At 35.9% G+C, this 26,489-nt stretch overlaps 1 protein-coding gene across 1 annotated transcript; it reads left to right on the plus strand.

Annotated features, from left to right (window-relative positions):
- Window positions 1–3,206: 3,206 nt before the first annotated feature.
- On the plus strand, window positions 3,207–25,643 carry LOC129870273 (acetolactate synthase small subunit 1, chloroplastic-like). Its single transcript, XM_055944995.1, has 12 exons — window positions 3,207–3,540; window positions 3,910–4,123; window positions 5,377–5,460; window positions 5,552–5,620; window positions 7,488–7,571; window positions 7,688–7,840; window positions 8,388–8,474; window positions 13,841–13,945; window positions 14,047–14,169; window positions 23,648–23,800; window positions 24,360–24,425; window positions 25,267–25,643. Exons 1-12 carry the CDS (start codon window positions 3,296–3,298, stop codon window positions 25,348–25,350), a joined length of 1,467 nt encoding a protein of 488 aa, XP_055800970.1. The 5' UTR covers window positions 3,207–3,295; the 3' UTR covers window positions 25,351–25,643.
- The last annotated feature ends 846 nt before the right edge of the window (window positions 25,644–26,489 follow it).

A 26,489-nucleotide genomic window follows, 5' to 3' on the forward strand; every position in this document is an offset into this window, starting at 1 on the left:
ACTTATGTATCAAATCGCGATGTATCAACATCATTCCTATGTATCAGAAGATGAATTTTTGAATTTTTTACAAATGATAGGGAATAATTAAAAATATAAAATTTAAGGTATGTAATTTGATAATTTTGACTGAAATATTTTATCTAGAAATAGAACAATTAATAAGGATTTAAAAATTTTTGGCCAAACAATAATTATTGCTTATAAACGATGCCACATAAATTGGGATAAAGAAAGTAATATATATTATTTAGAAATAACGTAAAAGGTACTTTGAATCACATAATTAATATATATTATGTGAAAACTACGAAAAAAATACTATAAATCACAATAAAATCATATAAAAATTAAGACGATTCTCAAAATTTTATTTATGTCATATAAATTGAAACAAGAAAGTAAGATATATTGGATCCGTGCTTGTCCGAGCTCCTAAATCTAGTTTTAAACTATAAGGGGTCATTTGGTTTGGGATAAACAAAATGAGATATCCTACCATATATATAAGATAACTTATTTATTATTATATTATAAATAAAAGATAAACTATCTCGAAATTAATGAATACTTAAATTAAATATGAAATTAAAAAATCATGTATTTAATTCCAAATTATTATCCATTATATGACCCCTAGAAAGATTTTAGTGTTTTTTTTTGGAAAACAAAGTAAATGAGTTTTCCTTTGCCCTTTTTGACCAATTGAATAGCTGCCAAACGACCCGTTGGTTTCTAGAATAGCTAGTTTGTGCTTTTGTTTGTGCATAATTTTGTTTTCTTTTTCGATTTATCAATTAAAAAAGGGAAAAGAACATTTAAAACCCAAAAAATTAAAATATTTATTTTTAAATACCCCATTATTTTTATACTTCTTTTTTATTTTAAATTTGCATGATGACATCATCAGTGCCCACTATTTTTTTCCTCACTGATACAATCACAATATATCATAGTATATAAATATACTCTGATGGTATCAAAGAATAACTGGACATTGTCTTCATTAAAGAACTACTTCTTCCTCCTTGATACCATTAAAATATAATATACTCTAGTATTATCAAAGAGTAACTAAGCAGTATTTTCATTAAAACTTGATTCAATCCTTCAATAAGATTACTCAATCATCCATGATATCATTACGGTATATCTACATATTGTCTTGTTATCATTGATGTATATTTCCATAATTCAATATTTTAATTTAAAAACAGTTTTAAAAAAGAGTCATAATTTAGATACAATTTATTTAAAATTTACATGAGGTAGTGATAAGGTCTGTGTACATCTACCCTCCCCAAATTCATTTGTGGGATTACACTGAGTATGTTGTTGTTGTTGTTGTTATTTAAAATTTGCAAAATGAGAAAAAAATTATAAAAACATATTTTCTACTAACTTAGAGTTTAATAAATAAGATTGTGACTTTCATGATTTTCTCTTAATTGTTTCTTATTTATTTTTTAAAAACAAGATCTCAATTCTATATGATATTGATAAAATATAAATACACCGACAGAGTATCATATAGGATTAAGTTCAGTCCTATGTGATACTGATATTGTATCAATATATTGATAGAGTAGCACAGAGGATTAATTCACAATTATGATGCTCACGTCATGCGTGAAATAAGAAAAAAAGTGAAATAAACATGTAAATAGTTTGTGTCATGGGTCTGTTAAGGGTAAATAATTTGAATTTGGTCTTTGGGTAAATAGTTTCACTAATGGTCAAGTTTTCCCATAAAAAATGGGTCTGAGGGTCTGAAACCCACCTAACATTTGTTGTTTTTTTCTTTTTCGAAAAACTACGCAGATCGGATCCATTAGTGAAACGATTTACCCAAATTAGACATAACCTAAACTATTTATTCTTAATAGACCCATGAATCAGACTATTTACGCGCCTACCCCGCTTTCTCTATTCTTATTTCATACATGACGTGAGGATCACAACTATGAATTAATCCTTTGGGATACTTCGTCGGCATATTGATACCATATCGATATCATATAGTAGTGACCTTAATCCTCGGTGATATTCCGTCGGTATATTGATACCATATTAGTATCATATAAGATTGTGCTCTTTTTTAAAGAAATAAATAAAAAACAATTAAGAGAAAATTATGAAAGTCACAATCTTATTTATTAAACTCTAAAGTAGTAGAAAATATATTTTTTAATTTTTTTTCTTTTTTTGCAATTTTTTTAAAAAATGTATCTAAATTATGACTTTTTTTAACTGTTTTTTTAAATTAAAATATTGAAGAATTGAAACATATATTAATGATACCATGATAGTATGTAGATATACCGTAATAGTTTCATGGATGATTGAATAATTTCATCGAAGTACTGAAGGAAACTTCAATGAAAATACTGTTCAGTTATTCTTTCATACCATGAGAGTATATTATATTTTGATGGTATCAAAGAGTAAGAAACAGTTCTTCAATGAATACATTGGTCAGTTACTCTTTGATACCATCAGAGTATATTCATATATTGTAATATACTATGATGATATCAGATATGAAAAAAAGAATGGTGCTGACATCAACGGATGCATTTAAAATAAAAATGGAGTATAAAAGTAATGAAACATTTAAGATAATCTTTTTTTGGGTATAAGTGTTTTTTTTGGATAATTATTGTTATACTCCAAAAAGAAAACTATTTATCATTGGATATCCCATTATTTTCATACCTCTTATTTTTAATTATCTCGTGCATTTGATACCATAAGAATATATAATATACTCTGATGGTATCAATAAGTTTCTGCTTGATACCCTTAAAGTATAATATACTCTGATGGTTTAAAGGGCAACAAGAAAAGGGCACTGACGTAAATACATATTTAATACTATGAAAGTATATATATATATATACTTTGATGGTATCAAGAAAGAAGAGACAATGCTTCAGTGAAACTGCTTGATACCATCAGAGTATAATATACTCTGATGGTATCAAAGAGGAGCGGTCAGCATGACGTTATGCGCGAAATTAAAAGAGAAAAAATTGAGTAAGAGGGTAAATAATTTAGGTGATGAATCTATTAAAAATAAATAATTTAAATTAGATTCAATTTGAATAAATAATTTCATTGCGCAGATTTTTCTTTTAATAAAGAGAGGACCCGCAAGGAGATTAGTATTTTTTTTGGGAAAAAATATAAATGAGTTACGTCAAAATGTGAGTTTTCCTTTGCCCTTTTTGACTAATTGAAATCATCTTTGCGTTACGAAGGATTTCTCTTCCAAGCTCTCTAAACGTTGTTGCTAATGGCGGCTGTCTCAACTCACTCCACTCCATTCAACATCCTCAATAGACCTTCCATTTCTCTCTATTCCTCTATTCCTCATTTGGGTTTCTTCCAAGTTGTTGGATTTTCAACTTCGAAACCAAATTTCACCCTTTCAAATCCCAAAACAGTTGTAGTTTCTGCCATAAGAGCTGATGGAAAACATGCAAGTGAAGACCACTCTCTCACAGCTTTCGACTCATCTACCTCTTCCACCAGACAAACGTACGTTTTCTTTGCTTAAATTTCTCCAAGTCTGATCAGAAAAATCAGTTTCGTTTTATTCTTAAGTTCATAATTTACAAAGATTGAAAACTATAAAAAGGTTTCAGGATATCGTGGCCAAATCTTTCTGCTTTCAACTTATATCATAATCTTTTTAAAAATTGATTTAAGATGTTAGCTACCATCCACCGGTGACATTATTTTAAACAATTTTCACAAGTTTTATAATTTAATTGTATAAGTAATCAAATTACACCTCAATAACATGATTTCTGTTATTAAGAAAAATAATCTTAATTACTGGTTTTCGTCTACTATTAAGAATTATGAAGTTATGCTGGTGTAAATGTATGTGAGATGTGACTACAGGGGGAGGCGGCATACTATTCAAGTGTTTGTTGGTGATGAAAGTGGAATGATCAATCGCATTGCGGGAGTCTTTGCTCGAAGAGGGTATAATATTGAGTCTCTTGCTGTTGGTCTAAACAAGGACAAGGCTCTTTTTACTATAGTGGTTTCTGGAACTGAAAGGGTGTTACAGCAAGTTATGGAACAGTTACAAAAGCTCGTAAATGTGATCAAGGTGATAATTCTGATCTTCATATTGTATTTCAATTTATAAGCTGTTTGACTAAGTACTCAGGTCTTGGTTCCTTGAACTAGAACTAGTGATGTCGACCATTTAGGAGTAGTCTGTGCATGACGAAATTGTATGGGCTTTGGTTGTAACATAGGAATTAAACTTTATTGTGGGACAATGAAGTGGATATGCATTAACCCGCAAGGGTGGCCGAGTTGGTGGAACATGGGATCTCTCAAATGGGGGGTCTCAAGTTCGAAACCTACTGCATGCTTTATCATCCGAGCTCGTAGCAGGGGACTTGCCTAGTGTAGTTTACCTCAAAGTGGTTTGTGAGCTACTACATTGGAGCGGGGTTTACCTTGTGGATACCTGAAGGAGAGTGACTGCGGGTTCCCTTATCATAAAAAATGAAGTGTATATGCATTTACAGGGGCGGAGCTACCTTACAATGAGGGGGTTCACCTTCGGCAAAAATTTATATTATTTATACATGGTTAAAATAATTTTTTATGTTTATATATTAGATGTCGAACCCCCTTTGGCTAGTCCACGTGTCTACTTTTTCAGATTTTGAACCCCCTTATTAAAAATTCTGACCCCGCCACTGGGCATTTATACCACTTGTTTGGTGAATCATACTAATGTCTTGGATGTATAGTTCTTAATACAATTAGTTTGGGTCAAATTAACATCTTTGCATGCTTCAATTGAGGTCAGAGTACAGTATTGCCAATTTTTGTAGTAGCAAAATCCACCCCTTTGCTAATGCATCATAATACATGTTACTAGTTTGTTGAATTGTTTGTCTCATATGGTATCTATAAAAATTGAAGTGATGACATTAATGTTTGAGTCTACATGTAGATTTGTGTCAATTGAATGGACATCCATTGCTATTCAGAAAAATGTTGTTTAACGGCTGAAGATATTCAATACTCAAAATCAAGGAAAAGGTTTTAGCTATGGTTATAAATACGGTCTTTAGTACTTGAACTAATTCATGATTCAATCAGCTGACTTTTAAGAGCTTAAAGGGAGTACGTGGTCAGTGAGGATTCATATAGCCGACACCCAACTTGTTTGGGACTGTTGCATTGTTGTTGTTGATAAAAGAGCTTAATTATTATTCAAAGAGCCTTCACTGATGTCTCAAGCTTTAGGTGGTGTAACATGAATGCCTTTCTTTTTTCTGCTCCTCTACTTTCCTTTTCTATTTGGTGTTTTTGGTTTAATCTTTAAAAGTTGATGGTCAGGTTGAAGATTTATCCAAGGAGCCACAAGTGGAACGTGAACTAATGCTTATCAAAATCAACGCAAATCCAAAATACCGTGCGGAGGTTCTTATACTGTTTCCCTTGGTTCTAATATGTCATCTGAGTAAGATGACTATTATGTGATGATTGATCCAAATCTTTTGGTCATTACTAGGTTATGTGGTTGGTGGACATTTTCAGGGCAAAAATTGTGGATATCTCTGATCATTCACTGACTATTGAGGTAATGTTTGATTACATAGATCAGAATCCATCTTTTTCTTTCTTGAACTTGATGCTTGTGAACTGGATATCAAATGTTTGACATTTTTTTTGTACGTAGATACCTAAAATGGTTTCAGTAATGTAACTCTGTTAGGGAATTACTAATGCAGGGCTAGAAGGGAGACCGAAGAAAATAGAGGAAAAGGAGGATAAATGAGTGAGAATAAATGAGAGAAAAGAAAAAAAGAAAGAAATAGAGAGGAGAGAGAGAGAGAGGGACAAAAAGTAGGGAAAATAGTAAGAGAGAATACAGCGGTAGATTTACTATTTTTTTTTTAAGAAAAGATAATAGAGAGGGAGATTTTCACCAATATCAATTCGTCTATTATTCAGGTGTATTCCAAACAAAGTATGAAAAGGTCTTATTATAGAGTAGGAACTCTAAATAGTGAGAACTCCTATATAAAGCTTTATGTGTAACTAACGAAAAAGACTCCTCAAGTTAGTAGATAAAATCTGATCTCTAACCAAAGATAACCCTTGATAAAATCAATGTTCAGAGAAAAAAAGGAAAACGGTTAGATAAAAATCTTATGTCCAAAATAAGATTTATTTCTATTCTAGTTTCAATAAATAGGTCATATCTCTTTATCAAAAAGAAATACTCCCTCCATCCCATTTTATATGGCACAACTTGACTTGGCGCGGTGTTTAAGAAAAAAAGAAGACTTTTGAAACTTGTGGTCTAAAACAATCCTTAGATATTTGTGTGGTTGTAAATCATTTCATTAAGGGTAAAAGGGGAATTTAAAGTTAAAATGTTTGTAATTATAGTAAAGTGACGTTCTTTTTTGGGACAGACTAAAAAGGAAAGGGTGCCACATAAAATGGGACAGAGAGAGTCTATCATATCTCGCAATACTGACAATTTCAGTTTTTCTTTCCAAATGAATTCTGATGATCAAGGTTAGTCCTAATTCCTGTGAAGCTCTTTCATTTGATAGCAGTAAGTTCTATTCTTATGAAGCAAATAGCATCTAGTATTGATTTATTAGATCATACGTCAGTCTCCGGTTATATCTACTATTTCCATCCCCTTTTCCAATAATACTCATGTCTGGGCTTGTACCTCAACCATTCAATCATTACCTGCATCTTCAATACATAAAATTCGATAACTCCACCACCCAGGCTTAGGCGTGTAGGAGAAATCAAAGTTGGATCCTTTGATTTTCTGATGCTTTTCCATTATCCTGTGCCATAATTTCCGGTTTCTTCATGTGGTCGATCATGTATTTATCTCAATGATGCGTAGTGCTTCTCTAAGTACATCCACCACGTACTTCTTCGAGTATGGATACTTTCACCTCTGCTGCAAAAATAAGTAAATTTCAGGACAAGCTCAAAGGGACAATGTGGACGAAAACTGTGTTGTATATATTACTCAAAAAAGTAATTAAAAACGTGTTATATAGTTTATACCTCAAGATAGTAATATTTTACCAAAGAAGAAAAGTCGTGACTATGTTCTAATTATTTGGAGTTAGAATTGGGCAAAAGAAAAATCATGACCTAATCTACAAACACGCAATCCTGCTTTCCTTTGCCCAAATGTTTTTTTTAGTTTCTCATTTTATGTCAATGGTGTTTAGTCATGGCTGAGTGAACTGCAGCAGTACAAGCAGTTTTAGCAAGATTTCCTCTTTGTCAACTCAATAAGCATTGACGTGTTTTGCTGACCACTCTTTAGAACTGACAGATTGTGGTTCTCTCAATGCTTAGAAGTTGCAAGTAGCATTAATTCTCCTGCATGTCATGGCTGTATAGTTACAAAATTTGAGCCAAAGTCAAATCCGCATTTAAGTTGCATGTCATCATTAATACAGGTAACTGGAGATCCAGGGAAGATGGTGGCTGTTCAGAGGAACTTAAGTAAATTTGGAATTAGAGAAATTGCGCGTACTGGGAAGGTATCTCGAAGGAAATCTTTATAAGTTTTGAGTAGCATACTTTTTTATTTTGTAATATTTGCTATTTAAATTTATTTTCCAAGGAATCAATGCTCACCTGATTGGTTAAAACATAGATTGCTTTGAGAAGGGAAAAGATGGGGGAATCTGCTCCTTTTTGGCGGTTTTCAGCAGCATCATACCCAGATCTTGAAGTTGCGATGTCTGCTAATACTGTTTTGGGGACAACCAAGAAGACTCCTAATGGAGAATCTATGTCAATGGCTGAGGTATGCAATTCTCCTCACACAGCCAATTGCTAGTTGGTAATTTTCAGCAAGGCCGGAATTCTTCTACTCACAGTTGAAATAATAAATGAATCATTTTCTTTATCAGAATTCAGTTTATGTTTGTGATAAGCTTAAAAAAGAAATAGTCATGAGTGTGAAAACAAATTTTCTCAATAACATAAAAAGAACATAGTGTATCTGTTTTATTTATTTAACATGGTTTTGTGAAGTGTTTTTTGCATATGTATTGCTTTTTCATAAGTAAATTTTCTTGCATCAATGTCCTTTATACCAGAAGTATACACTAAAGATTTGTCTAGAGAAAAGATCAAATTCCGCAAAATGCATCTTTATAGATAATTGTATGGGTAAAAATACTATGAGCATAACATAGTTAATAATTCACTAATTGAGCAAGTTCAATATGATATTAAAACCTGAGATGGTGCGTATAGTCGCTGCACACCCTTCAATGTCTTTCTTCTCCTCCCCTCCAACAATAGCCTGAATTTCTCATTTTGTATGCACTCTTTTTTTCTAAATGAAGGGAGATGTTTATCCAATCGAGACAGATGACAACTCTGGAGTCAATCAAGTTCTTGATGCTCACTGGGGTGTTCTCAATGATGAAGATGTAAGAAATGGTTAACTATTCCTCAAAGGTGCCTTTGTTCCTTTCTAGATGAATCCTTTTACATATTAGTGAGGGTTTTGATTTATACATCCTTTTTCATTCAGCATTTCCAGGGAATTTGTCCTGAGTTGATGGCTTTTGACAATTTTGCTCGACTCTAAATGTGTGTAAAATCACATGTTTTTTCTTTTTTTTTGATAATTAGTACTGTATATTATATGACGGGATTATCACATGATTGTTTTGCTATTGTCACGACCCGAATCCGGGTGTGATGACACTCATCTCAACCCACCGAGACAAGTCAGCCTAAAACTCAACGGAAAGTAAATGCGGAAGTAATTGAGATAAAACAAGGTTTAACTTAGTCAAAAAAAATAAATAATCTCAAAATCCCCCAAGACTGGTTGTCACGTATACAAGCCACTAATAAATTACCGAAGTACGAAAGAAAATACAGTCACAATGTCTTTGTCTTTAGAGTAGGACTAAAACATAATAAAAGAGTAAGAGGTGTTCGCTAGATGGATGTAACAGCTACCTCAACACTCAAAATGATAGCCTCGGATGTGGTGGAAATACTAGGAGATCAAGCAAGTCCGGGCTCACAACCTACACAAGTATAGAAGCAAGGGGTGAGTACCAAACAACATGGTACTCAGCAAGTGGACAATTAAAACTAAGCAAAGCTCAATAGATACAAGTACTCCTGTCCTCCCAACCGACCCTCCTTAACTACAACCTGCATAAAACCAGCCCAACTCTACACTCGTACAATAATAACAGTAATAATACTCATCAATAGTCTCATCAATGAATCATATCAAGTCAAGTTCAACATATACAGAGCAATAAAAGGGTAAACATGAATTCACAAATATCAACAAAATGCGATGCAATGCAATGAGATGATGCATATCTGTCCTATTGGTACACATCCGCTGAATTACAGTCCGGAACCCATGGGGGACATTTCTGTCCATGTAACCTGCCACGGAGCGTGTGGCCCATCCCCTCAATATACATATCCTGCCACAGAGCGTGTGGTCCAACCCCTTTGTTTCATAATGCCACGGAGCGTGTGGCCCGACCCCTTTGTTTCATAATACCTGCTATGGAGCGTGTGGCCCGACCCCTTTTGTTTCATATCATTTTCAGTCTCAACACAATATGTTAGAACCAATGCAATCAATTCATGTTCATATAATTCACGATAATAACATGACGACAACAATAATTTTTTCTATCTCACATCAACATAGTTATTTCATATGTCCAAAATAAACCCATAATCACAACATATCAATTCCACCAAAACTTGTCATTAGATCACCATTTTATACCCTTTATCTCCATTTTTAAGGCCAATCATACAGTCAATAACCCAGTTCAATTCTCATTACTTTCCAGTACACATAACACGAAAATACAAGCATCTACAAGCTTAAATCGAGGTTTAGAAATTCACTTGCCTTAATTAATCAAGCAATCACTCCGGGACTTGAGCCTTCCCTTTTCTTGGGCCTCCAAATCAACGTAATCTAGTCAAATAAATAATCACAATAAGATTTTCGAAACTAACAACACCCTTATTACCATATGTCTAGCCTAGACCCAAAAATTTAAGCAAATCTATAAACACGTTCCTAATCTTGATGCCACTTAACATGTCAACTCCCATATTTTCTGAATTTCAAAACTAGGGTTAAACCTTAATTAAATTGAATAATCACTTTAAAACTCGAGACTTTCGTAACGCTTCCTAACGATCAAAATATGTTCAAATACATAATCTTCATAAGAATACGAATCCAATGACACTCATATTGCTATATTTATTTTCGGATCAAAATTGGGTCAAAAAGTCATCCCGAGTCATTGAAGTCAAATCTGATTTTTTTTTCCGATTATGTTCACTCATGATAAAATAAACTCACATGTCAAATTTCAGCTAAAACGGATCGTTATTTGACCCCCAAATCAAGATTTTATGTGAAGAACTTTAGGGTCATATTTTCTTATTTCAGCGTTATTTCTCCACCAATATACCCTAAAAATATGTTCATAATCGCATAAAAATTTAATGGAAAGGATGAGAATAATTGCCTTGACTCTTTGGAATGAAAATCCCTGTTTTTCTCCTCCTTTATTTTTCTTTTCCCCTTTCTTTTCTTTCTTTCTCCGTATGTTTTTTTTTCAGTTTGTAATCGTTTCTCGTTCGTCGCTGTTCTCGTCCAGTTTGTATATATATATATTTTTTATTTTTATTTTTTTTCTTTTCTTTTATTATTATTTATTTTCTTCTTTTTCTAATTAATTATGTACTAAAATAACAAACCCTACTAACCTATTTTATTAAATATAAGAAAAATGGTATAAGTATTAAATAAATTAATACTTTAGCCCATCAATTAAATTAATTATTTAAAATCACCCATCAATTAATTAACTGAAGTTATCGAATAGTCCAAAATTCCCAATTTAAATATACGGAATGAGTCTTTTATGAAGGGAAGAGGACTCGTTCTCAAAATGACCTAACGGGTCATTACAGCTATAACCTATAAAGGATATGAACCTAATTGTGCAATTTTCAGGAAGGGGTTTTTGTTGAATTTTTCTTGGAAAACCAAAGCAACATGCTTTTGTATTTACATTTTCCTTGTATATTATATGATGGGCTTATCGCTCTTGCTCTCTATAATAAAAGATCCAAAGGAAGGAATAGTTTGGATCTTTCATCTTTGCCACTGTTGAGATTAGGATCGATCCCTGTAGCACCTATTCATTTCAACCATCCTAGTTTAATCCTATGAGAAACACCTTCATTTATCATTCCATTCTCTTGACATAACGAGCCTTGATATCTAAATTGTTTGCATTTTGGCACTGGAATCTCGTCTAGTCTTACCTCAACTTCTCTCCTCATGTTGACTAAACCCGCAATGCATATATTCAGTCTTACTTCTACTATCCTAAAACCCTTAGTTTCTGAAGTGCTTCTTTATAGTTCAAGTTTTTGGTTGACACCATCACTATTTTTCTCAATTAGAGCAATATCATCAGCAAATAACATACACCACAGAACCTCATCTTGTGTTTTGTCAGTTAGTTTATCCTAGGGTTAACAAGTACTCTTTCATGCATGTCCTTTATATTTATATATATACTTAATAGGAATTCTTTTCTTCTCCTTCACCCACCAAAGAACCTTGCACGATACTCTATCATATGCTTTCTTTAGATCGATAAACACCATGTATAGATCTTTCTTCTTTTTGCGATAGATTTCCATTAATCTTCTTGGCAAGAATATAGCCTCCGTTGTAGATCTACCGAGCATAAATCCAAACTCATTGTCTTTCACTCTTCGTGTTCCTAAAAAGAGTCTGGTCTATCACTCTTTCTTAGAGTTTCATCATATGTCTCTTGTGCTAAATTTCATGATAGTTTTGCACAACTTTGAATGTCTCCATTGTTCTTATAAATCGAAGTCAGGGTACTCTTCCACCACTTATTGGGCATCCTACCACTTCTTATTATAGCATTGAATAACTTGGTGAGCCATTCTATTCCGACCTCTCCAAGACACTTCCAAACCTCTATAGAATACTATCAGGGCCACAAGCTTTTTCAATCCTCATATTCTTCATGACATCCTTTACCTCTGTCGGCTTAATTCTACCATTATAGCTAAAGTTTCTATTATTCACAAATGTGTGTTGGTCTAAATTGGTATTCTCTTGGTTTGAGTTAAGCAATTATCGAAATAGTATTTCAATCTCTCCTTGATCTCATTATCTCCTGTAAACCCTTGTTGAGAATCATCCTTGATACACTTTATGTTGGAACCTTTTTTTTTGATTCAATAAATGGGCTTTTTTGCCCATATTTAACTTTAAAAAAAAACTTCACTTGGTTTAAATTCTTATCCTTCTTCTCTCTTAGTTGTGCTAGTTTAAACATTTCTTTCTCCCCTTCTTGTGTCCCTAGCTTGCGATACAAGCCATCTAAAGCTTCCCTTAGGGATTTACTACAATTTCCTTTCTTAGCTCTCTTGTATTCTTTAAGGATTCTCCGTCCTTTTCTTTTGGAAACTTCCTCTAACTATCTCTTTTAGCTTTAATAACTATTTTTACCTCTCATACCACCACCAGGATTCATGTGGTTGAGGTCCTATACCTTTAGGCATACCTAAAACACTTCAGTTGTTATTTTCCAATGCAACTTGACATTTTCTTTCGTATAATGTCTGCGTCTCACTCGAAGTTCCAAACTCCCCTCTCCCGTATTTTTCTTGAAACAATAATTAGCGCCCTTTAGTGCCCACCACCTAATTTGCGGTTGTTTGCAAGTCAACACCTTTCTCACTCCACTCCTAATCTTTACATCTAAGACTATTAGCCTATGTTAGGAGGTCATCTCTTCTCCTGTAATAACCTTACGGTCCTTGCATATACTTCTATTCTCATATTCTTTTAACGATCGACTATGTTCCCCCCTATTCTTATAAATAATTAGGTGAGAATCTCTCTTCTTAAAATATGTGTTAGCTACCACTACATCATAAGCTAAAGCAAATTCTAATATTGCGTTCCCTTTGTCATTCCTAGTACCGTAACCATAACCGCTATGGACTTATTCAAAGTCGTCGCTATCTTTAACTCTATGGCCATTAATATCTCCTCTGATGAAGATTGTAAGCACAATATCTGAAACTTAATCCATCACCTTTCCCACTCTACTCCTAAGCTTTACATCTAAGACTATTAACCTATGTTGGGTGGTCATCACTTCTCCCTAATAACCTTACAATCCTTGCATATACTTCTATCTCGTCTTCTTGTAAGGATAAAGTCTGTTTGACTATGGTTACCCCCACTCTTATAAGTAATTGGGTGAGAATGCAAATTCTAATGTAGCCTTCCTTTAGTTATTTCTAGTACCATAACGATAACCACCATAGACTTGTTCAATGTTGTCGCTATCTTTATCTGCATGGCCATTTAGATCTCTCCCAATAAAGATTGTGAGCACAATATATGAAACTTAGTTTGTGCCCTCGGGCAAAAACCCAGAGCTAACTTGAATTTGTATTTAATTGCCTCCTTAATTTCTCACTGATTGCATTTTAATTTTTGTCTCAGCTGTCTTTGTCTTGATGTTTGCTTGAGTAATCTCCATGGTGACATGGCCCATAAATATTCTGCAATTCTAAGGATGTTTCAGATTGGGAACAGCTTTTGCTAGTCTTTTCATTCTTGAGTTCCACGTCTTCATGTTTTCCATGTCTCGACTGATAGTCTATTCATTTGAAAAGTGCCTACAAATGATGTTCACTTTAGTCATTGGCTTAATTCTTCCAGACAAGTGGGCTCCGCTCACACACTTTGTCAATGCTTGTGAATGACTCTCCTGGAGTTCTCAACATAGTCACTGGAGTTTTTGCTCGACGAGGGTATAACATCCAAGTAGGTTCAAATATTTGGGTTTTTCGTAACAGAAGCTAAGTTTTCATATCCTTTCGACTTCTTCTTCTTCCTAATTAATTGTTTTTCAATTTTCTCTCCAGAGTTTAGCTGTTGGACATGCTGAAGTTGAGGGGCTTTCTCGTATTACGACAGTTGTTCCTGGTACAGATGAGTCAATTAGCAAGTTGGTGCAGCAACTGTATAAGTTGGTTGATATTCATGAGGTAAGTAGTCATCCATCAGAAGTGCTGGCTCGACATCCAATCCGATGGATGATTTTGTACATATTTTAGTCAAAAAATTGCATTCACTTGTCAACTGTAGAACTTTCTTCAGAGGCTGGGAAGTGACTTGGTGTAAGAATGGTGATGTTTTAGTCACTTTTTCTTTTAATTCACATTATCGTGACAGAACATATTTAATACCAGATAAAGCCTTCTAAATCTAGGATGAACTTTATAGAGTAGTATATTCATCTGGCGAAGTACTACAATGTCTTTTCTTTTTCTTTTCCCTCTTTTGGGTGCACTTTTCAGAAGTTGTTCCTCAAGTATTGAACTGCTCATTAATCATTTGTTGGGAACTTTTTCACTTGAGTAAATATATTTTAAAAAACCCCCAACGGCCTAACCTCTCACCATTTTGCGAGTTTCATACTTATACTACTGGATATTCCTGTTACCCCTGGACTATAACTTTCTTTGATTGAAAACCCACCAGTTGAATATGTGGCACAATATTTAGGATAACTTCCTGAGAGTTGCGTGGGAGATGAAAAAAGAGTACACCTGGCACAATGAGTTCAGTGGGGTTCTGCAAACACTATAGTTTATGCATGAAACTAATAAAACGATGGTAGTTTTGGGGATTTTAACCATTCACTTAAAAAATAATTCCATGCGTACTGCCACGTGAAACTCCTTGGAAGAGCTTTTGGGGCATGATGTTCACGTAACCTGTCATATTCCTTCGGGGGTGGGGTGGGGGTTTAATATGAGTTCATAGTAGCTTAGGGGGGTTTGTGAACGCTTAGTAGTTTAGGTATGAAATTCATACAATGATGATAGTTTAGGAGGATTTTAACCTAGTCACTCTTTCAACTTTGTATCCCAATGTGTTAACCAGTTCCTATTCTCTGGGTGTACTACTTAAGAAGAAATTGTCAATCCTCAAAGGACTCTCGTTTTTGTTGGTACCAGTGGTGTCGGAGCCAACTTGTAGGCACCTCGATTAATTCAATACGGTACTTGTTACATCCCACTGGTATAGGCACCAGGTAAATTTGTCCCAACCCAAAAATCGGGTGTGGTGGCACCTGTCTTATCCCACCTAGACAGGTAAGCTTGGACAATTTTTTATAAGGGTAATTCTAGAAAAGAAGAGAAACTAAGGAACTAAGAACAACATTACGCATAATTCATAAGTATATAAATATAAAACCTTCCCCAAAACTTGGTGTCTCGAGTACAAGCCACTAGATAACAATACAAATTCAAAGAAAATACAAGTCTGAATGTCTCCATATCTAGAATAGATTAAGGACATAAATTAAAGGGTATGTGATGCCTGCCGAAGCAACTAACAACTACCTCACGTACTCCAAAATGTAAGCCTCGGACACTGATGCAAGAAGGAGATCAGGATGTACTGGCGGGCTCATGACCTACACAAGTGTAGAAAAGAAAGGGAGTGTGTACCAAAACAACAACGGGTACTTAGCAAGCATCCCTAGCTGACCTAAAACGAAGCGGTGACGAGCACCCTAAACCCTGACGCACCATCCAAACTTACGAATACTACAACCTGCACAGAGATTCAACAACCAACCCATCCTAACAGATGCAATAGTAATTAAGGATAAAACACGATAGAAGTAGTTAGCATATAAGCAACACCATTTGGTTCTCAACAATATCAATAACAAGGAGAAGGGGGAATTTTCAAGTAGCATTGACAAAAGCAATCTATCACCAAGATAATAGATCACTCACTAACATCGATCAATAATAATGATGTGCAATTGCAATGCAAATGTCGTAGAAAATAATGCATGTCTGTCTTATCGGTACACACCCGCTGCACAAGCACGTCAGGACCCATGTGGGACTTATTAGTCCATGCATCCGCCCTCGGTGCGGGGCATGTCTCTCGAAATCATATCATATCACCCTCGGCGGGGGTACGTCCCTCGATATCATATCCTCTGTCTTTCTTTTTCATCTTGCCGGAACCATTTCCCATCGGCATAACACTCGCCGAAACCATTTTCCATCGGCATAATAAGGATACTGATCTTATATTTGAGTTTCACCAACATACAAGTACACAAGATGACAAGCACAATGAGAGGTTAGCAATTTTCATTCAAAGAATCAATCGTGCCACTCATGGGCATAATAAAACAAAACATCATAATAGCCATCTCAAGCCCACATAGCATCACATACAATAGTGACTCAACACGTACAATTTAACCCAACATGCTTGACTCTAGTGTTCGGGTGGATACTCATCATTTTATCCACACGCACACCCCCATTATTCCCCATTACTCCCAATCACAACGAAGCAACACATAGAGTCTAAGCACGTTGTAAAGAAGTCAAAGAGGTCCATTTGCCTTAAAGTGAAGAAATCAACTCGGGACTTGGGCTTTTCCTTTACGTCGAGCCTCTGAATCCACACAATCTATACAAATATAGAATCCCATAAGAAATCATGAACAACGATATCCATTTTGTTATTTTCAAAAATCGGGTCCAAATATATCCAAAAAGTCAAATCCAAGGGCTAAGGGTAAATGTGGAAATTTTTATTGAAAATATGTTACCCAAAGATTCAGGAACTCACACGTGAGATCGTATCGAAAAACGAGTTAGAAATCACCCCCAATTGCCCAAAATACCAAATTCAAAGTCCATGAGAAAACCCTCAATTTTTGGAATTGAAATCACTAATTTTGATGTTGAAATCACAAAATAATAAAATGGGTAATGAAGGATTGGAGTTAAAATCACTTACCCAAAAGATTTATCTTGAAAACCCTCTTTGAAACCGCATCCTTAGAGCTCTTAAGGTCGAAAAATGGAGGAATGTGGAAGAAATCACGTTTTGGGAAATTTAAGTTCCGCCCAGGTCATTTGTTCTCCACGATCTCGGCCAAGGCTCCGTGAACGCAGAGGCCAAGCAACACCACCCTTTGCGATCGTGGCTAAGGATCTGCGAATGCGGAGGCCAAGCATCACCACCTCTTGCAAATACGATCGTGGCCGCGAACGCGAAGAGTAAACCCAGCTATCAGACATCTGCAAAACATCAAGACTCAAAATTCTCTGAAAGGACCCTCAGGATTCGTTCGGAATCCTGTGCACACAAACCAAACATGCTACCCTATTAAGTTCAACGTTCCGGACTCATTGGAACCATTGGAACACTGATCCGAGGTCTCCTTGACCTGTCACCCGTTAAGACCACTACTTGCTAATTTTCACCAAAAAGACTAAAATGCCCATGGAACCTCCGAAAAATAAACCGAAGCTCTATGCAGGCCTAAAATCACTTTATGAATGTCCGAACTCCGAATGATGACCAAAGTCAAACTTTGGCCTTTACTTCCACTTAAATCACAACTCAAGGGCTCAAATCACCATTCAAACCTTGGAACTGAAAACGACAACACTTTTAGACCAAATTTCGCATTTCGGAGCTGATGGAATTGATGGAAATCCATTTCAAGACTCGTAGCTCCGGATGATGACTAAAGTTACTTATTCCAACTCAAAAGCCTCTAAAACTCCAAAACTTTCAAAAATCTCAACTTTTCGATCTGGTTTCAATTCTAATCTCATAAACTGATCAAACATGACTCAGACAACTATCGGAAGGGGTAAAATGGTAATTTTCTAGAGATTTCCAAAAATGATCTTCAGAGTCATTACAAAATCTATCCACTAAGACTTGACAGATGGAAAGATATCACCTAGTATTTTTGCCTCCGGTAGGATTTGAACTTCACAGGTCTCAAACAACTTCACTGACCACTAGGCCACACCCTTTGGTGCATCCTCAAAGGATTCCCTTTTGCTTTAGCATTTTTGTCCACACCTTTCATTGAACAAGTGGAGCATTCTACCTCAAAGGAGATTTCTTGCACCACTTTCCTGGGTGCTTTTGCATTTAAAAAGTTCAATTATTTACTTCTGCATGAAAATGCAAATTTGGGGATATTGTAGGTGCTTGAAACGTGAGCGAGAAATTCTCTCAGGCAAGTTTCTGGAGGTCAGGAAAAACTTCTTTTTTCTCCAGCGATCTCTGAAAGTTTCCTGCAATTTCAATAGTTTTCTACTAATCATTTATTAGTGATTAATCTAAAAACTGTAGCTTAACATGGGTGAGAAAATGATTTATTTTGCTGTGGGTTTTAATTCATGTGCATTACCAGACTCATTGCCAGAGCTGAAGCAGATATTTGATGTGTAGAACTACTTTCAGTAGGAAAACCATGGAGTGGCTGGTTTCGTTTTACGGGAGGCACCAAAAGATTCTGGTCCACACATTAGAAGATGGAAGCTAAGCGAGAAACAGTTAAGCTTCTGTTGCTCAATGAAACATAACAAATTTGGAAGATTAATAAGCATAGTGACTGGACAAGGAGAAAATAGATAGGTCATTATTATTCCTGAGGTTAGATTCAATGCAGGGTGGAGTGGCATTGCATTTTGAGAATTTCATTAAAGAATACATAGGAGCCTTTATTATCGAAAGATTCCTTATGCAGATTTTGTCCGAGCTAGTAAATGGCCGACAAGGAATCTGCTGAAGCTCGAATCAACACTTGCAAAAATACAATTCAAATCTGGAGGAGCCGAGTATCTTGAGAATAGATTTCTGGAAAGGTGTGTGGTTGGCACCTTCAGCGAATATTTGAAGGAGAAACCAATGCTAGCAGATATCTAAAAGTGATCTGTTAGTGCTTGGAAGAATGCAACAACAATAACAACATACTCAGTGAAATCCCACAAGTGGGGTCTGGGGCGAGGGTAAGATGTACGTCGACCTTACCGCTACCTCATGGAGATAGAGAGGCTGTTTTCGAAAGACCCTCGGCTCAAAAGCCACAATCCCAAGTAAGAGAGAAAAATAATATTTATAGCATAATGGCAAAAAAAGCGATGCAAATTTTATAAGACAAGAACAATAACAAGAGCAAAGTAATGTGATAATCAAAGGCAATAACAACACAACTATAAAGGCACGCCTAGTCCTACGACCCCCCTAAATCGACACTCGGCAAGACATCATTCTATCCCAACTAGCCTTCTACCCTCATCCGCGACCTCCACTCATTTCTATCTAAGTTCATGTCCTCGGTGATGTGGAGTAGTGTCATATCTTGTCTAATCACCTCTCTCCAATACTTTTTCGGTCTACCCCTACCCCTCCGCATAACCTCCAATTCCAACCGCTCGCACCTCCTAACTGGGGCGTTGACACACCTCCTCTGCACATGCCCAAACCATCTCAGTCTCGCTTCTCTCATCTTGTCTGCCACTCCCACCTTCTCCCAAATAACCTCATTCCTAATCTTATCACTCCTAGTGTGTCCACACATCCATCTCAGCATCCTCATCTACGCAACATGCATCTTCTGAACATGAGAGTTCTTTACTGGCCAGCACTCCACTCCATATAACAACGCAATGCTGGTCTAACCACCATTCTGTAGAACTTACCTTTAAGTTTAGGTGACACTTTCCTATCACATAGGACTCCAGAGGCAAGCCTCCATTTCATCCACGCTGCTTCAATGCGGTGCGTGACATCATCATCGATGTCCCCACTACTCTGGATGATGGATCCAAGATATTTAAAGCTTTCTGTCTTGGGGATAAGTTGAGTGGCAAGCCTCACTTTCGTGCCCTCTTCATCCATCGCAACACTAAATTTGCGATGTGTGGCTGTCTTTTCCTGTTCGAGTTTCCAAATAAATATATGGCGGAACACATCTTGCAGGGGGAGTGGTGGTGGAAGCGGGTGAAGATTCATCTGGAGTGGTGGTCACCGACTGCTGGCTGCTGCTTATTTAGTCAACGAAAAACTTTGACATTGATTAGAGCTATGGGTCTTCTACTCCATCTCTGGATACAAAATTCTTCAAAACCAGCGGCAATCATTGTGGGGGATGACTGGAAACAGATGAGGAGACCTCATTAAAAAACCATCTAAAATGGGAGAGAATAAAGACCCAAGGAGATGGAGAAGGAGTTCCGAAAGATGTGAAGACAGTAGATAAAGGTAAGTTATACCTCTCTGGTGCGAATCACCAAGGTGTTCTCCAGAGGAGATGAAGCAGTGGTGGCAAAGGACGAATGGACAATAAAGCCTTATATGGAAGAGAGTAGGGAAAACAACTGTAATATAGAAAGTTAAGATCCAAAACAAATGCCAAATTTCAAATACAAGCTTAATAAAGCAGCATAGGCACAGCAGTTAAATATGGTTAGCCACAATAAAATGGACCCAATGCTGATGGAGATTGAAGCTAAACAGTACAAACTTTGGTTTTTTAAAATGCAGTTCTGGAGATATGACGACTCAAGCAACTAAAAAGCATCAGTTCCAAAAATAATTGAGATGACGAACCAAGAAGCAGGGGACGATTGTGAAAATGCCATGACAAACATTAAAGGGAGAAGGAACACAAACTGATAGTAAAAGAAACAAAGAAGACATGCAATTAGTCGAATCTTTTTGAGGCTGCTATATGGCCTATCGAGGATGCTGAACCTTTAAATATTAGTATCAAATTGAGGAGATAGATGGGGAGATGGATGCATCTTAGTGTGTTCGTCAGATGGTGATTAAATTGAGCAAGCAGTTTGGGATTGATATTCATGGTTGCGAAGCGGATGCTTTGGCCCTCTTCATGAATATTGATAGCAAATGGCAAGCAAATGAACAGGAGTCAGAGCCCGTGGTTACGGCAACTCCATAAATAAAAGGCTTACAAGAATTGAAAGGTTTCGTCATTGATATGAAACTCAAAAGCATTGGGGCAAGCAACCGGGGAAGGAAGATTTAATTGGGAAATAATGAATGTCAAAATAATATCGAACGCAAGGCGGTTAAATCTCAGGGCAAAGAGAATGGTTATTAGCTTGATCCTTAAATGGAAAGCAAATGTCTTCTGTTTGCTGGAAACAAAACTAGAAAATATTTGGGAGACAATCAAACAGCATGGGAAATGGTTAATAGCTTGATCCTTAAATGGAAAGAAAATGTCTTCTGTTTTCTGGAAACAAAACTAGAAAATATTTGGGAGACAATCAAACAGCATGGGAAATATGAGAGTGAAGTATGAACAATTAGAGGCTGGTGGAACTAGGTGAGGCACTAATGATGTGGGATAGCAAGATATAGTAGGGGCAGGTTGTAGCAAACAGGTCATATACTCTTGACATGCAGTTTTAGATAAAATTAGGACTTTAAATGGCATATGACAGGGGTCTATGCTCCAAAGGGTAACAATGAAAGCCAAGAAGTTTGGTGGGAGATTGGGGCTACAAGGGGCTTGTTCACATTTCATAGGGCCTTGGGTGATAGGTGATGATTTCGATATTGTTAGATCCACCTCTGAAAAGAGGAATTGTAGCAGAAGCACGAGGTACACTATAACTTTATTGAAGAGAAGGAGATGTTTGATCCTTAACTGGTAGGGGCAAGCTATACATGGACCAGGAAACTAGTTTGGAAACATCTTCCCAATTGATGGGTTCTTCTTCTTTTGTAGAATGGAATGATATGTTCAGCAACATCAAACAAGAGATACTCCCTAGAATCAGTGTTACAATTGGTAGATGGGAGCACACCAAATCTTACTTCAAGTTCGAAAGTTGGTGGTTGGAAACTGATTTTTTTTGTGATAAGAGTCAAGATTTGGTGGACATCTTTTGTTATAGAAGGAAAGCCAAATTATATCTTAGCTGCTAAACTTAAAGCTTTGAAAGGGAAATTAAAAGAATGGAGCTCAAGCACATATGTGAATTTGGAGATGGGGAAAATTTTGATGCTGAACCAAATTACAGAACTGGATAATATACAGCAACAAAGATGCTTAAATAAGGAAGAGGTTACCAGAAAAGAAGACCTGCTATGTTATTGCAAATTACACAAAAGAGGAAGAAATAACTTGGAAGCAAAGATCCAGAACACCGCGGCTTAAACTAGGGGATAGAAATATGAAGTTCTTCCAAAGAATAGTCAATTTTCATATGAGGAACAAGTATATTGACCAGTTGGTGGTGTAAGGGGAGGCTATTGTGGAGACAACTGATATCAAAAGGGAGATTATTTCATTTTATGAGAAGCTATACTCTTGACACTAGAGTGGAGACCATGTAACATGAACAATTACCCTTCAGTCACTACAGAGGAACAAGAAGAATTACAGAAGCCTATCGAGGAGAAGGAAGCCTGGAATGTCTTCAGTTATGTGCAACAGATAAAACTCCTAAACCAGATGTATATACTATGGTTCTTTTTAATCAAATGATGGAAAGTAATAAAGACAGATGTAATGGCAACTGTGTAGAATTTTCTCTCAAGAGTTGTTGGAAAATTTCCCCAACAACAATTTGATGGACTATATGAAAAGAGAGGACTCAAAGTCTTTTGAAGATACAAGCAACCTCTTGCAATGATTCAAAATGAATGTTTTCTTCAATTTTGTTTTGGTGCAAGTCAGACTATATAGATGATCCAGTTTTAATTATCGATATTAGGTTTAATTTGTAAGAAGAGCAAGGAGTTCTTAGTCTTTAGTTTATACCTTTGTTTGGATCCTCTAATGTAACTTTCATTTTGGTTTCCAGCACATTTTTGTGCTGGTTATTTATATACAGCTTTATTACCTTCTAAAAGTTAAGCATTGAACTGTTGATGGATTTATTGAACAGTTGATGTGTATGTCATCTTACATATATAACTTTAAGAGTCTGATGTGTATGCTTTAGATTTAGTGTTGCACATTACTCCTATTAGTAGTTGAAACTACAGTGAGTGATTTTTATGAGTTTTGATGTTTAGTGAGTATCGTTTTCAGAATCTGTGAAATGGGTGACCTTTATTCCTTCTACTTCTTTTGGTGTAGATTGGGGCTAAACCAAAAAGCACATATAGAAATACAGTGTCATGCACCTTGTCATGCCATGCCCCTTAAATTTTCAAATCATTCATGTCTAACAAGGGACTAACTTGTCTATCTTTGAAAATGAATGTGGTTTGAAGTTGTTTCTCGGTTTTGTAACCAACTCCGGGAACATAAAACAATCTTTTGTTCCTGATCTGGACCTACTTCCTCTGGTTAAAATGCAAATTCTGACATATTGTTTTAATATTTTAAAAAGCATGCACATTTATTTTTCTGCGAGTGTTTTCAAAATCCTTGATCCTTTTATTTTTCTTAAAAGAAAAATCAGATCCAAACATTTGTTGTCCAAAGTCCAAACAAAAACCAACCAACCAAAGATAACTGTTTTTCAAGCCAAGAACCAAGTATCGGTATTACTGTGTTGAACACAATGTTGCCTTCCTGGTACGAACAACAACTTGTTAGGATCCTATCGATCTAAGATTATGATGTTAATTTGCATTCTTGTTTGCAAATGATCAGAAAATGATGAATGGATTTGTGCATCTGTTCAGGTTCGGGATTTTACTCACCACCCATTTGCTGAGAGAGAACTAATGTTGATAAAGATTGCTGTGAATGCTGCAGCACGCCGCAATGTTCTTGATATTGCCAGCATTTTCAGAGCAAAAGCTGTTGATGTGTCTGACCATACTATAACTCTTGAGGTGAATATTCCCTTGCACTAGTATTTTGGATGTGTTCTCTGGACTTAGTTTACAGGCTGTCTTTGTTACTGGGTGTATGATATGCCTATTGGGTTAGTGCAAGAAACATTGTGTATTTAAATTTGTTATATTTAAGTTTGGTTTTTCAAGTGCTCCTGCTTCATCCTCCATTTCCCCTCCTTGTTTGTTTTAGTGGAAATACATCATTCATAGCTGATGCTTGCATCCCTTGCATAAGGTTTTGCACTTCAATGAAGAAACTGGCATGGGCCAGCTATTGCTTTTATGAACATGCAATCATTCACCATTCCCATTTTGATCCCTCAGACAACCATGGATCATGACGAATCAGTTTTTTTGTCTCTTTATGTTCTACGGAGTAGCACTCGAGTAGCACTCTTAATTCTTGTCCTGAAGAAGAAAAAAGTTTGTATGAAAGCTTTATCTGCACTTCACTTGCAATTATTGGACCAACCTGGCAGCCCTTTACTTTTATCTAATATTGATGAAGCTTCTCTAGACCATTTTAATGAGCTATTGTTTTCTTTGCTTTGTCCAGCTTACAGGAGATTTGCATAAGATGGTTGCTTTGCAGCGGCTACTAGAGCCTTATGGTATTTGTGAGGTTAGTTACTTATTGCAATCCTGTTATTTGATATCAAAATTATTATCCCCTAATATCCAGTGCTGCTGCTAGCCCAAAAATGAGGTAAGAAGGGCTTCGAAGTCCAGGGATTGTGATAGGGATGGAGTGTAATAGGGAATTGTAATACAAAGGGATAAGGGTCACTATAATGACTAGTCTTTACTACAGCGTTTCAGTCATTAGTTTGGTTCATGAGACAACGAGAATGGGGATCAAATTATGCATTCCAGCTTATGTTCAGTTCATGAAATGAAGTCTTTAAGTATAAACCTTTGTGAAGAGATGCTGTTGACCTAAATGTGTTGCATAATCTGTACATTCTTCTTCAGGAGATTTTTGGCGCCAATGTGAAATATGAATTTTTGCATTAAATTGAGAAAAAATAAGTTGTAAGACATTGAATAAGCATCAGAGAGGGACCAAAACAAAAAAGGAAAAAAGATAGTGGGAAGCACGAGGGGTGGTGGTGGTGGAGATGTGAGATAATTTGGTCACCGTATGGTGTGGTTATGCAGATGCTAAAACTATTCGCTCAAGAAAGGGGAATACATTTAATCGAGTTTAATGTCATTAATGAGTAGATTTCAGTTGACAACCCATAGGGAAGATGATATTGTATTCCTTATTTAGCCTACCAAATGAGCAGCGATGACTAAGTTCATGTAGTGGCTAAAATAGCGCATATCGTACTACCATGTTCTGTATATTTCCCAAAAGCTCTATGTTCATGAGGCCATGTGAAACCTTTAATTTTCCTTTGCAATTTCCTTTATGGTTGTGTTTTTTGAGGCTGAGCTTCCTGGCCTGATTACCATAACAGGTAGCGCGAACAGGACGTCTGGCGCTGGTACGTGAATCAGGTGTGGATTCAAAGTACCTACGAGGATATTCTTACCCTTTGTAGTTTAAAATCCTTGGGCTTGAGGAAAATGCCTGCTCTTCGTGTAAACGTATGTGAACATGGATGGCTGAATTAAGTTGCATAATACAGAGATGGCCTCCTGTCCCATGTGCGATTCTGCAGCTTTCAGATCAAGTTCGCTTTCATAATAGCACATGCTTCATGTTTTTTAGGTAGTTGGAAGTTTTTTTTTTTTTTCAAAAAAATGAAAAGGGTACAATTAAACCAGTACTTCTTTGATATCTTTTGTGTGAACAAAGAAAATCATATCTTTGAGATGCAATGAGTTTTCAGCACTTGTTAGTTGTCTGCTGGATAATTATCTATTCAACTGGTAAATCTGGTAAGTGTTAGCTTCTCTGGTACCTGAGACAAGAAGCGTCAGTTCTACTGTGAAAAGAATACTTCCAAGTGTTGATACAGCAGTTTGGCCTAAATTATAATAAACACCGTCTCTTTATGAGGTTGAGGTGTCCATAGTTCACTCAATAAAAGAAGACAACAGCTATCCAACTATAAGGGTACGTTAGGATGGAAGGAGTACATGAAAATATCTTTTTTTTTTTTTGCTTCTCTCTTATTCTTTAGCAATGATGCTTCTTCTCTTGATTGACATTGCTATTTTCCCAGAAATGAACATTGAATCACAAGTAAAATCTGACTTTAGCCATATTGAATTTTGAATTTGAAGGTGATATGAAATATTTAGATTGTTCATCTCTTATTCTCTTTTGTCTTATTCTTTTTTCTCTTATTTATAATGTTTGTCTTCAGCTACTCCTTCTATTGATGCTTGTTTTATCAGCCTTTACATTAGGTGAACACTTTTACCATTTGACACTTGAAAAGGTTGAATTTGTCAAGGACTGTCTCAAACATTTTAGGTTTGAAAAGGATCCTAGTAGGTTGGGTAGGAGGGTTAAAATGGATTAGTAGATTTAATTGGAAAATTAATGTGCCACATAGGCGCCACATAAAAAAATTAAGGCGGGACATGAAATTTAATGCAGCAAGGATAAATATTGCTTTTTTTGATAGTACAAGGGCAAGTAACCCTAAAGTTGGATAAAAGAGCAAATATGTTGAAGACATGATCATTTAATGTCGTAGGAGGTAAGTATAACTTTCTTTTAGAGACCAGG

This window comes from Solanum dulcamara, chromosome 10 (genome assembly GCF_947179165.1).
Source record: "Solanum dulcamara chromosome 10, daSolDulc1.2, whole genome shotgun sequence".
Taxonomy (NCBI): Eukaryota; Viridiplantae; Streptophyta; class Magnoliopsida; order Solanales; family Solanaceae; genus Solanum; species Solanum dulcamara.

What these genes read in the sequence shown, in the direction of transcription:
- LOC129870273 (XM_055944995.1), top strand. Translation starts at nt 3,296, where the DNA reads ATGGCGGCTGTCTCAACTCACTCCACTCCATTCAACATCCTCAATAGA. An exon ending in ACCTCTTCCACCAGACAAAC is followed by an intron (nt 3,541 to 3,909) that starts GTACGTTTTCTT and finishes ATGTGACTACAG; the next exon opens with GGGGAGGCGGCATACTATTC. An exon ending in AGCTCGTAAATGTGATCAAG is followed by an intron (nt 4,124 to 5,376) that starts GTGATAATTCTG and finishes GTTGATGGTCAG; the next exon opens with GTTGAAGATTTATCCAAGGA.